Raw genomic sequence first — 13,238 nt, 5'->3', positions numbered from 1 at the left:
TATTACGGTCCGCAATTAAGACATTTCAGCGCTGAATAGATGCTGTCGCATGGTGTTTAAACGTTCAAATTTTATTCATTTAAATATATCTCCCATATATGTCCTTTCACGCTTCTTAGACAATTACAGTCGATATTAACTTTGACGTATCGTCGTTTATACCGACCTCTGCATTACCGTACAGTACTATACGCATAAATCCCTTCGATGGCCTCAGTTCAAACTGGATGGAGTACCACAAGCACGCTGGGATCTGCCTAACGTCAATGGTTGATTGTACACGACACCTAACATCATGTTGTTGCTCACATGATCATGGGTGTGAAACGTACGTGTTTGCATACTCATACAACAGGCTTTCCAGGCATGTGTCGCTACATTCGTGTTTAGCTCATTCGGTCTATAATCAGCTATCACTTACCCAGTACACCCGCTGCAAGCTACTATAGATCGACGATTGCTACTCGTCCTGCAAATAACTTTCTATAGCTAGCAAGAAGTGGATAATATAGCAGCACTAATCATAAATCCTTCATGTCGTTACAAATACTGCACGATTTCAGAGTAACTGTTATGAACCTTGTATTAATGTCAACTGTCTACTGAAGACGTTTCAAAATAGGATCTATAAATCTGCAAACATGAAAATGTGTTTGCATGCTTCAAGCGCGATAAAAAGTGCATGACTGAAGAACACCACGAGGCACCAAATGTAAGACAAACTCAAAATCACCAAGATTCAGCTCGACCAATGGATACCATACATTGGACTGGGTCTTCGTGCAGAACTATGTCGTCATGTGGAACAAGATCATCATGCTCAGTTTCCTGAGGGAGCACAGGGTAATCAACATTCAAATGTAATTATAAGTCACAGTTGCAAGTCGGAGCATTGAAAGAAGATGCGTACCATGTTGTCATCGTCACTCAATGCAAGTTTTGCATGCTTGCGACGCCCAGCCCTATTATTAGAGCCTTCACTCTCTCGTGCAAGTTGGACAAGGGCTCGGAGTGTTTCCGTGCGACGAGCACTACGAGAAAGAGATGCATTGGTAGCATCGGACTGTGGAATGGGGGGATTGCTTAGGGTAAGTGCCATGCCACCAAGTGCCTTTGCAGAGCGAATTCTCTGCTTTTCCTCTTCAGTCGTAGCTTCGTCCAAATGACGATACAACGTTGCAGACGAGACTTCGTGTGGTAGAACACGACATGATACAAAATGGGAAAGTCACTGCTAGCATTTCCTGGCCTATCCGAGCACAACCAGCTCTCACTGGGCGTCATTGCTTGTGCATGTTGTTATGCCTTGCTTGCATGGCGAATGGAGTCAGGAAGCTCACGGGGAGGTGCTTGAGGCGTTTCAGCTTGACCAAGATATTCACTTACTTTGCTGGCATATATATGGTTTGAATCCTTTGCTCTATGTACCATGTTCAAAGTGCTGTGCCATTCAGAGGATGTCGAAACTTCCGCCATCTGCATCTCTGACAGTTGCTGCAGTATAGCCACCTTGTTGGCTCCCTAAGCTGTAGCAGGCAATGAAGCCCTTTTGTAACATCTATTACCACCAGCTGGACATAGCTCTAACCTATGTGATCAGTTGCATAGCTAAATGCTCAGCTGAAACTACAGGAGTTTTGCTTTATGGATAAGTTTTCTCGCACAGTACATGGGCGAGCCATTGTGCTTTATTTTGAGATGACTGTCCTCAACTAACACTCCATAGTTAACACACCAGTTTATTTCAATTAGAACCCGGATTTCCTGTGAACAAAGCGAATCTCAAGGGTGGCATCAAACTCATCATGTATGTTGGCCATGTTGGGTGATTGAGGACTGGTAAGAGAAAGTGGGGTGTAGACTTGTGATGTCTGTTGAGGTAGACTGGGAATCCTTTGCTGACAACTTCCATAGTGAGTTGAACCAGAGATGGTAAGCATCCATCTGAAGCATGCAGCCAGTTGTATTACAATTCAGCTATTTAGAGGCAGTTATCAAAGGCTTTCCCAGGCTGTTCTTCATGTTGGTTGCAACCTGCTTCAAAGATAATGTACATGTTTCTTTTGGTTTCTGAATAGGCCGTTTCCGGAATAGCTGTCCGTATAGCCTTCCTTGTTGCAGTGCACTCCTTCAATCGACTCTTTACACCCTTTACCCTTGTAGCCAAATATGACAGCCTGCTGATTGCGACCCATGTCCATGAGAATCTGCAGATACATCTTATAGGCTATGAGCTTGTACTGCAAGGTCCAAGCATAAATGTTAATCATGCAGGCTAGATGGTCCATGTACATGTACCTTCGGAAGGTACACACATTTTCTTCAAATCCTTCTTCTCCACCACAAACTATTAAAACCAACCATTAAATTACCGACTCCAGTCTTGCCGTTGGACCATTCCAGGCAGCTGGCCTTTCTTGTGTGCCATGGAGAAGGGCTTTAGGTGTGTTTTCACTGCATACCGATTCTTGGTGCATAAAACAAATTGGTCAAATTCTTAACAGAGCTCTGAAGTTCAGAATGATAGTCAGCGGCTTCTTTATGACGTGCACGATTGCAAGTCGAACCAGATATGTCTAACTTGCCAGTTATAAATAAGACTAAGTGCGGATGACATCTACATTCAAGCATCAGGTGAATATCACACAAGAGAGTTGCGTAAGAGGGCGATATCTCTTGAAGATCTAGCCAGACAAAATACAGCAACGAGAATATAGGGATCATGGCTATGGAGCAAGCAAGGAAGCAGGGATGAGCCGCAGCAAGATGATCTGTGTTGCTACTACCGAAATGACGTACAAAGACCAGTGATTACAAATAAGAGAGCCAGGGAAGGGTCCTTGCACCATTAGTGATTACTAATGAAAAAAAGATTAGCTGGGGTTCTGCACAGCCTCTTCACACCCTTCTTGATCCACTACCACTGCTGTCCATCAAACTACTGGCATGCGTACCTGTCTCAACTGCTCTTTCGAGTTCAGCACTAAAGACTACAACAAGCATAGTAAGAAGTGCTTGAAAGACGTCGAGACTTTTATATACAATGATCAAGAGATCACTGTCTATAAGAATGCCGCGGGTAAATTTCCTTGTTATTGCTCTGATCCTGGATGTGCAGATGGGAAAAAGGCCTATGCAACTCTGGAGATTCTTAGGAAGCATTTCAGAAATACAAAGTCGCATTGGGTTGGACAGGTAACTAGTATACATGTATACCAAAATCACCACTGACCACAATTCACAGAAGGCTTCAACAGCTTCAAACGAGGTAATTACTACACATGCCTTTGCACAAACATCACTGACCACAACCAACAGAATCATTCCGTCCAGCCAACTGTTTCAAACACGGTGATTAGCATGCATGTATACCGAAATCTCCACTCATCACAGTTCACAAAAGCCTTCAACAGCTTCAAACGAGGTAATTACTACACATGCCTTTGCACAAACATCACTGACCACAACCAACAGAACCATTCCGTCCAGCCAACTGTTTCAAACACGGTGATTAGTATGCATGTATACCGAAATCTCCACTCATCACAGTTCACAAAAGCCTTCAACAGCTTCAAACGAGGTAATTACTACACATGCCTTTGCACAAACATCACTGACCACAACCAACAGAACCATTCCATCCAGCCAATCGTTTCAAACACGGTGATTAGCATGCATGTATACCAAAGTCACCACTCACCACAATCAACAGAGCGCTCCCACTCTACTAGCAGCTTCAAACAAGGTACTTAACATATGAGGATGGTGAAATCATGACTCATAGTAACCAAAAGAATGCACAGAGACATCAACCTGATTCACAGCCCATACAGTCCAGCCAGGTAAGAGAAGAGATTAGCATACATGTCCACTGACCAAGCTATAAATAGCAGCAACAGAATGGTATTTCACAAGAAACGGGAGATATGCATGACGTTGACATGGGGGAGATTGAAGTAAGGGCATACATTAGCACATACACATATATAAATCAATCATCATCAACAGCCTTCAGACAAGGATCAATCGATAGATCTCAATCAACACTTGGAAGAAGTAAGTCTATAATCTGGCATATATGTATATCTTTTTATTATGTGGACCAGACCATGAACATCAACCAAGCATCAGACATGAATGATGGGAGAAGGAAGAGGACGCTGACTATCCAAGAAGATAATCAAGTAAGAGTAGACACCATGGTATGTATGCATCATCTACTGATATTCATTCCAGCCTAGATCAACAGAACCTGCCACTTCGGTCATCCAGCAAGGCAGTCAAGTGAGTGGCGCAACTACCATACACATATGATGATTGAACTAGATCAAAGGATGGACTACTTCATCACCCATACTTGGACCTCATCAACGTTGTGGTAGATCCTGACATTCCTGCTCTTTGCTGCCACATCTGTCAAGTTGCTTTGCCTCCGGATCACATGCCTGGTCACATAAAAAATAAGCATCCTGCTATCAAACTGGACAGAACTCGATACTGTCAAGCTGTTGCTGACATGAAGGTCCCCCCAACTCTACCGGCTTCCATAGCTGGAGGCAGAGACTGTAGCGCTTACAAAGGTCTTGTAGTGCAGGAAGGCATTGCCTGCAACTTATGCTCATACCTATGCCGTTCCAAAGCAAACATGAGCCAACATCACCGAACAGACCACCAGTCTACTCCAATTCCCGAGCAATGGGCTGCTTGCAAAGTGCAGCAGCTCAATATGGGGGCACACAAGCGGTTTTGGAGGGTGGCTGGAGGAGCAGAACCATCTTGTGATTTTCAGGATGTCATAGACAGAATGAGACAAGAGATGGCAGAGGCGACCAGAGTGGAGCAAGTACCACAGGAGAAGCGTATGGTGAGCCCCTGGCTGTTGACAACAAAGTGGCATGAGCATGTGGCTGGCTATGATGTAGCAGCTCTAAGAATGCTGGTAGCTCTACCAAAGGCAGATGATCACACAATGCCAAATCTCATGCAAGCAGTGGAAGAATATTTTGAAAGCGCCTTGGTTTTGTTGGACATCACAGACGAGTTGATCTTGCAGCGTCTTAACTCTCCTGATCCATTGAAAGAGTCAGTTGGTCATTATCATTATACCTGTATGTTGAACTCATATGTTTACAGTGGAATAAATAACTCTCCTCTTCACCGGCATCAAGAGGACACAACAATGAAGTCATACATCCGCTCAACAGTTGGTCTCCTAGCCATGCTACTGAGAGCGGATGGAAGCCAAGATTATGAGGTTCCTATCACACATGACCTCATGCAAGCTGTGCAACATTTAGAACTGGCATTGAGGGAGGGGGAGCAGACCGCAGAAAAGATACATGCAGTCCTCACCATTGTCTGGATGACCAAGTGGGTCAAAGGGGAAGACAACACAATTCCTTGCCCAACAGAGCGGTTCATGATTCTGCACACTCTGGAGGTTGATGGACGACATAAAGAACCTGTGCTTATCACTCCAGACTTTGCCAGAGTGGAGTACTGCATGCGACTTGCATGTTTGAAACAGCTGAAGGTTCTTAGTGCTGAGGTATACAATGGCAACGATGAAGCTGCTTGTGATGCCCTCCAACCTTGGTTCACAGAGAAGACCGGCTCTCCTTTCAGTGGCATACGATCCCTTCAGCATCGAGCATCGAGCATTGCCTACAATACTGTCAGTCTCCCTCGTGTGTGGTGGGTAGATCGCAGGAGATGGATGGAGATGCTGTACCGAGGCAACAAGGTGCACATAGATGATCTGAGAGAGATATTTGCATCCATGGAGGAGAAAATGGTGGATCTCTGGGAGAACAAGGTATTGGCTGGAATCAAGATGAGGGTATGCTATGACAACATTGTGGACGACATTAGCAACCACGACGTGGGCTACTGTTTCTTGTCGGACCGCAGAAACACTTGTTTCAAGGATCGCGACCGTTTTCTCAAGGCCCTCATAAGTGATCCCAAGCACTTTGCTCAGTTTGCTGTCATGCGTCAAGGAAAGCTGGTGTGGAACAGGAGCACCCTGCTGCAGTGGCTAGGAGACTATGCAGATTTTCAAAAGCTTGTCCTAGCCAGATGCGAGATGCTGAGCGGAGCGCCAGGTCGTGGCACGGAACTAACAGCCATGACCTATAGAAATACCAAGGTGACATCTCATCTCATCTCATCTGGATGAGTATAAATAAGCATATGCTCACATGGTTGACAGACTCGCTCTCAGCGCAACCTAGTCATGCTGGGAAAGAATCTGACAATGCTCAGAACATATCACAAGGGAACAGCACTGACCGGGACAGACAAGTTAATCCCTCACTCCATAGACGGAGTCACAGCCGACATTATGATTCAAGACCTTGCCCTGACCAGACCCTTTGCAGAAGTTGCTGCATACATTTGCTATCCAGACAAGCCATGGATCAAAGAGTTCTATCAGAAGCAGATATTCATCAACAACGATATGCTGTTTACCACGGAGAATCTGTCAGCCACAATGAAAAGGGAATGTATGCTCAAACTTGGATTTAGTATGACCGTCAACCCATGGCGTCACATCAGTACGGCTTTCAGACGCAAGCTAGGTCGGTTTGCTGAAGAACTGCTGGAGGATGATGATGAAGACACTATAGAGGCCCTTCAAGCTGGTCATAGCAGGGCTACTGAGAACCGCATATATGGTCTTAGTCCAGACATGCTGGCTGGAGGGGCAGAGGATCTACTGCCTCTATTTCTTCAAGCAAGCACAAATTGGCAGCTGCTGATGCGCACAGTTCCAGGAGGTCTGCAATTAGCATACACCGATGCTAGGGCCATCCACTTCCAACAGTTGGCAGAGTCAGGAAGGTTTGCCTCAGACTTTGAAGACCCGCCTCCCAACAAAGTCCCTGGGTTGAAGGCAGACATTCGCATAGACACTGAGGACATGGTTTGTCACATGGTACGCAAGCTGGAGGATAGGTTTATGGCTGGCATGGAACAGCGGTTGACAGACAGAATGGTAGATGCACTCACACCGGTGCTAGAAGGAGTCATCAAGGAAGCTGTGAAAGCAGCCATACCACCGCAACCAGCAGTAATTCCCACCAATGATTTAGATTTTGATGACATCTATGGAGAGGCCAGTAGTCAAGGACCCGAGCAAGGCTCAAGCAAGACTCCCAAAGCCAAAGGCAAGCCATACTGCAATATTCAACATAAGCATAAACTAATCAGACCCCTACTGCGCCTAAAAGATACAGGTAGTAAACAAACCAGCAGCATTGATGACTGTACAAAATCAAGCAGTGAGTATCACGCCATTAACATGCGCACATGCTGATCGACTTGCAAAGACTACCCTACTAGCGAGGAGTCCAATGTGTCTGACACAATGAATGGTTGGTTGACCTATCTCAGCACAGCAATCATATGCTAATGCAGATGCACAGAAGACAATCTAATGAGTCAGAACTTGACACAGGTGCTTATAGTCAACGGTACATAACCTGCTACTAGTATACCCTCATGCTAAGTAGCATCATCAGGTGACAATGCATCGCACCCGCCTCTCAATCAGCAAGCTTTGAAGAGCCAGGAAGACCGTATCAGTCACAATGGCCTGGCCACAATAAAAATCATTCTCAATAATTCCAAAAGCCAATGGATATCTCCAGAACAAAGAGAAGCAGTCATCGCTACCTTAAAGCGAGAGACCGATGTCATTGCCATGCTCAGGACAGGAGGAGGAAAGTCCATGTTGGCCATCCTTCCAGCCATCATGGAGATAGACAAAGCGGTGGTGGTGGTTCTTCCTCTGAAGTCTTTGATGACAGACTGGGAGAGAAAACTCACAGCCATGAGAATTCCCTATCAAGTCTATGACCAGACACAACCTTTGTCCCCCGGCAAAAATTTGATCCTGGTATCTGCAGACAAGGCTAGATTCAAGACTTGGAGACAATATCTGGCAGAGCTCAATGAGATCCTGCCAGTAAGCAGGATAATATTTGATGAAGCCCATCTCGCTCTGCTATCAGAAGACTTCCGGTTGTCCATGCGTAATCTGCACGAGATAAGACAGTTCGCCATGCAGATTATACTCCTGAGTGGCTCAATGCCTCTTTTGAGTGTTCCTGCCCTCAGAGAGTTATTTGGGCTTTTGCTTACAACGGTCGAGATAAGACAGTGCAGCAACCGACCGGAGCTGGAGTACATCATGGAGCCACCAGCTCAGTCCCACACCCTGGCAGCCAAGGTCATTCAGATTGTAGAGAAAGAGCAGCTAGGATGGACTGCCAAAGACAGAGGCTTGATATTTGTGACATACATAGAAGATGGAAAAAATCTGTCTAGAAGGGTGAGCAGTCTACAAACTACCATATATGTATCCTAAATGCCAACAGACAAGCTGGCCGTTTTACAACGGATCAAAGGATATGAGCGACACTTCCAGGTTGCTGCACTACCAGAACTGGCGCTCTGGCCAAAGTCCAGTGATGATCTGCACAAGCGCATTCAGCACAGGCAATGATTATCCTAGTGTCCGACTGGTGATCCACCTAAAGACACCGCTGGAGATGTCTGAGATCATTCAGGGTCAAGGCCGAAGTGGAAGGGATGGACTTCCTGCCAGATGTTACATGCTTCCTTCAACATCACCTCCCAAGATCAAAATAGACCGATCAGAGCTAGATCACAAGGGCATGTGGTATGCCCATGACTACTTCTACGAACATGGTCTGAAGCGCTGTCTTCGCTACGGATCCACCCTCTACATAGATGGAAAGGGAATCAAGTGCAGAGATGATGAGAGAAACCAGCTCTGCTGTGTCTGCAAGGATGAACGCAAGGAGCCAGGTCAAGAAGAGGCAATCACCCAACAGCATGCACGCCCACTCCCAACATCCTCACCTCAGAGACGCGTAATCATCACAAGTTTGCCATCTCCGCAACGGCGTGCGCGCATGCAAATCACCGCATCTCCCAGTCATGGACAAATGACCTCAGTCAACAAGCGGACTTTCAATGAGATGTCTGGTGCGGATCCCTTTGCAGAGGCTGCCAAGCATTCCAAAAGATTGAGGACAGAGAACCAAGTCACGGAGATGGACCGAGTGGATAGAATGAGAAACGCATTAAACAAGATGAAGGCCAAAGGATGCACTCTATGCCATATGAGCGGCAATGATCCTGGAGATCCTCACAAGCTGTATGAGTGTCCTGTCTGGTCGGATGCAGGAACCACTCTGGGGCAATATTTTACATGGAAGAAGAGCATCAGATACAACAACCACAAGGGCATCTGCTGGAAATGCCACGTGCCGACATGTGGAGATGAACTTCATGTGCCTTTGGTAAGAGGAAGAGGGGATGAGAGATGCAACTGGCCAGACATTGTGGTGCCACTTGCCATGAGCATCTTTCAGCATGATCATCTGAAGAAGCAAGCGGAAAAGTACTTTGGAATGAAGTGGGCCACATTGGCGGATTTTACAAAATGGCTGATGAAGGCCCCAGCACCAGGACACTACAGCAAGCCAATGGATCTGCTGCTATGGTATGTAGAGATATACATCAAAAAAACCTTAGAATGAGTGTAGATCAACCATGTATATTGTAGCGCACTAATAAGCTATATAACATACTTTTACATCATCTATGAGAACCATTGGCGGATGCTCATTGATATAGCTACCCATCAGCTGGCTGTCATATATGAGTACAAAGGTGTAAGGTCGAAGGAGTTCAAGTATGTGGGAGATGATCATCCCCCTCGCGATGATAACCGAAGCCAGGGCGATGCTTCAAATCCGTGATTCAAACAACCTCTCAGAATTTTGGAACTTTTAGCTGAGATCATAAGTTACACCTGCAGTCTACCCATAAAAACCTTTGTATAATAATTTCTAGATACATGACTTGTAGTACGAACAGTCCTGCATGCCTTGAACGTATGACAGTCCACATTTATACGTATCAACCTTTGACGCATTGGCTTTGGTTCAAATACCACCTACATCCTCCTTTCGACTCGCTACCAATCTTGCCAGGGAAGAATCTCGGCGGTAGATGTTGTATCTACGTGTCACTTCCCTATGGTAACAAGCAGGATCCTTTTGTTTGTCGAGTTCCGCAATTACACAAAAATGGTGAAGGGAGCAGAATCATATCTGGTCTATCTATATGGAAGTGGTCCAACATTATTGTTGTTGAAAAAATCACCAGCTAATGGCCGGCATCCAGTTCCAAATGAGGAGTTGTAAACCGTGGGAAGACGGACAATGAACTTTCAGATTTAAGCGGGGTCTAATAAGCTTGAAAGGCTAACAGCGGCTCACTTAATGTGGAAGTCAAAGTCACTTGCACCCTCCCGGCCGCCTAGGCCTGGTCAGCTGCAGCAGGTTTTTTGCACCGTCTCCATTTACAATCTCATTCTGCGTCATCTGAGCCCTCGCACTCTTGTGTGGCTTTCACAGACATGCCGCTACATGTATGTAGCATGCACTCGCTTTTTCCGATGTGCGTACAACATCAACCGGCATCTGTCCCGCTATTTCCCGGAGCCTTTGGCATTTCGCTCTCTCCAAGCACGTACTGGACTTGTGATTTCAGGCTTCAACGCCATGCATTTTATGGACAGGAACTACCATGCTTCAGACCTTGACCTCTATGCTCATCCAGGTCATGTTCACGAGCTGTCAGAGTGGCTTGTGTCTGTCGGGTATGTATTTGAACCCACTCAACATCAGCACAAGGACTGGCATGAGAATGTCTCGGCTGGTTGGGACAGCACAGAGAAGAGATTCCCCCGAGGCCAAGCAGGCAATCTTGGTCATCCTGCTGTCACTGCTATTTTGTTCAAGCGACTTGTAATCGTGGACGGAAAGCCTGTAGAGCTCAAAGTGCAGGTCACGGAGACTACCTGCAACCCTATTGAAACTATACTAAAGTCTCACTCCAGTGTGTCCAAACCATACTTTTTCCTAGGTGCAGCTACTGATACTTTTTATTGCAGCTTGCGTTTTGAACATTATTACATTTGATGCAGCACATTCTTTCTACCCTATGGCAACATTTGAGGAGCGAATGACACTGAGAATACCGCAGTCGGGCCTCTGTCTAGATGCCCTCGGAAATTGTGTAAAGAAGGGTTGGAGGGTGTATACGTTGTTCAGGCCCCAGGATATCGTACAACCCTCTGAATCACCATTTTTTCCGAATGAGACTCGTTGGGTAGGTGATAGTCGCTGCTGGTCCATTCTGCTGGATACTTCAGGAGTGCAGTCCCGCCCAGCACCATCCCCATCCTCAGAACAATTTTCATGGGACCCCTCCATGCACAATGGTTGGAGAATGTCATTCAAGGATGCGGGAACTTCTCCTATTATAAAAGTACCAACTATGGACGCCCATCTAGTCATGACCACTGCTTTTCGATACAACTATATTGTTCCTGATGAAGCACTTGCCCTGGGAATTTGCATCTGGTCCGTCCCCCAGGACAAAATTTATCGCAAGGTACCAAACAAACAGGACTGGATATGGTCGGTCCGTCTCAGATCAATCTATTTCATTTGCACTCATACTTTTGTATATAGGTTTGATGCTGAAATTCCAAGGTTCCGGGAGGCGCAGAACAAGCTCGCTGGGTTCTATAGTGCTTAATATGCAGCAGTGGTCTGGCCCAAGAGCTCCAACCTATGCCTTTATTTTATGGCGAACTGGCTTACTTACTACTTAACCATTTCACATGTGATCACTCATATAATAGCTGATAGAAAATTCAATTCTTCTGGTATATGGGTTCAAAGACTAGGCGCTGTTCCCGACGATGACCTTGCTTTCAGCACTCCTGCACATCTTTGTCAGCTGGTGGAGGTGAATAGGAAATTGCTGGTGTTTGTTCGAGTGTACGATTCACAGAATTAACGGGTTGGCACATGACCTTGCAAGCAAGGTGATGTCAAGGAACATTCATGGTCCCATTTAGATAGACCATATGGTGGTTGATTGAACGGTAATCAATTGATACCTGAAGCTCATGGTGAATATCTTGTCTATCTCTCCAGCAAACCAATATGGAAAACTAGCACATATTGGAACAAGAAGATTACCAATAATTTAACCTCAGGTATCAGATGTATAAAGCTGTTAGTAACCCTCTATGAACTTAGTGGTGGGTCTAAGGTGGGGCTCAAAGTAGCCATGAAAGTACAGTGATCGTGGACTTAAAACATGTCAATACTTACTGCATGATCTTAGAGTGAATGAACAACTTGTACCTTTAAATATTTTGCCAGCATGAAGGTTGATACGGGGAAAAACAACTCAACTAGTGACACACAATGCCCACTAGAACTTGGCTATTTGTGAGATTTGATTATCTAAGGCTGATAACTCCGGACAATCAAACAACTCCATGTTTGGAGATATTAATTTAGAGGATAAGTCCTTCAGGAGTGGCCTATGGAATCCTCCGGTCGGAGTGTGAAGTGCTGTCTTTCACACGTTCCACCACACCAGTTGGACCCTGAATGAGAATCATTCCTAAACCATTTTCTTTGTGTATCTAATAATGCCACCCAAAACATGTCCACCTAGTGATCTTCTCAGAAACTCCAATTCAACTCCTCGCCAGTGGAATATGTCTGCTGCGGCTCAACAGGCTGCTTTTATCGATACTACCCTGCATCAAGAAACGGATAAGGTTCAAACTCCGATCAAATCTATAGGCAAGCCATCTTCTCGCAGTGACCCACTTGGTACTTGGTGTCATTGGTGTTGTGACCCCTGCAACTCGAAATCTTCACATGTATGTGTCAACTGCGGTGCAGTTGTATGTCGCCAAACAAAGCCCGATGGTCCAGGTTGCATTGGCTATCAGTCGGTCCGGAAGGGACAGCTGTTCCTGTGCCCCTTTTGCATGACTAATATGAATGGAAGGGAGAGAGGCCTTCCATACAGGGTTGTAGGATATGGGACGAGTAAGATGGCGAAGAAGGCGTGGCCCGCCTGTGTTGTTCACATTACATCGGGAAACAACGATTACCTCAAAGACCTCATCAATATTGACCTAGCAAATCAATACAAAGGATTCATTGAAAATGTGAGCCATTTTCATTTTTCACTCCCTCATTGCTAATGTACACAATATAGCTTCAGGTTGTCTCTCTCCCTATAAAAACTGGAGATCGCAGTGTTGATGTCCAGAAGATGGGAGCTGTTGGTCAATGGGTAATGGGGAGCGTCCTAAATGACAC

At 45.6% G+C, this 13,238-nt stretch overlaps 3 protein-coding genes across 3 annotated transcripts; all 3 read left to right on the top strand.

Annotated features, from left to right (window-relative positions):
* Nucleotides 1-4,804: 4,804 nt before the first annotated feature.
* EDB93DRAFT_1096999 (uncharacterized protein) lies at nucleotides 4,805-8,371 on the top strand (the record flags this gene model as incomplete). The annotated part of the gene is made up of 4 exons (XM_041446839.1): nucleotides 4,805-5,082; nucleotides 5,134-6,148; nucleotides 6,212-7,241; nucleotides 7,578-8,371. 4 exons carry the CDS (start codon nucleotides 4,805-4,807, stop codon nucleotides 8,369-8,371), a joined length of 3,117 nt encoding a protein of 1,038 aa, XP_041300796.1.
* Nucleotides 8,372-8,414: 43 nt separating this feature from the next.
* Nucleotides 8,415-8,669, top strand: EDB93DRAFT_1097001 (P-loop containing nucleoside triphosphate hydrolase protein; the record flags this gene model as incomplete). The annotated part of the gene is made up of 1 exon (XM_041446841.1): nucleotides 8,415-8,669. A coding segment is annotated over one exon (255 nt), but the record flags the coding sequence as incomplete, so codon positions are not given.
* Nucleotides 8,670-10,319: 1,650 nt separating this feature from the next.
* On the top strand, nucleotides 10,320-11,643 carry EDB93DRAFT_1097000 (uncharacterized protein; the record flags this gene model as incomplete). The annotated part of the gene is made up of 2 exons (XM_041446840.1): nucleotides 10,320-10,938; nucleotides 10,994-11,643. 2 exons carry the CDS (start codon nucleotides 10,320-10,322, stop codon nucleotides 11,641-11,643), a joined length of 1,269 nt encoding a protein of 422 aa, XP_041300794.1.
* Between the last annotated feature and the right edge of the window lie 1,595 nt (nucleotides 11,644-13,238).

This window comes from Suillus bovinus (assembly GCF_016758785.1).
Source record: "Suillus bovinus strain UH-Sbo-P2 chromosome Unknown EDB93scaffold_181, whole genome shotgun sequence".
Lineage (NCBI taxonomy): Eukaryota > Fungi > Basidiomycota > Agaricomycetes > Boletales > Suillaceae > Suillus > Suillus bovinus.
This window is presented reverse-complemented; position numbering and strand designations above follow the sequence as displayed.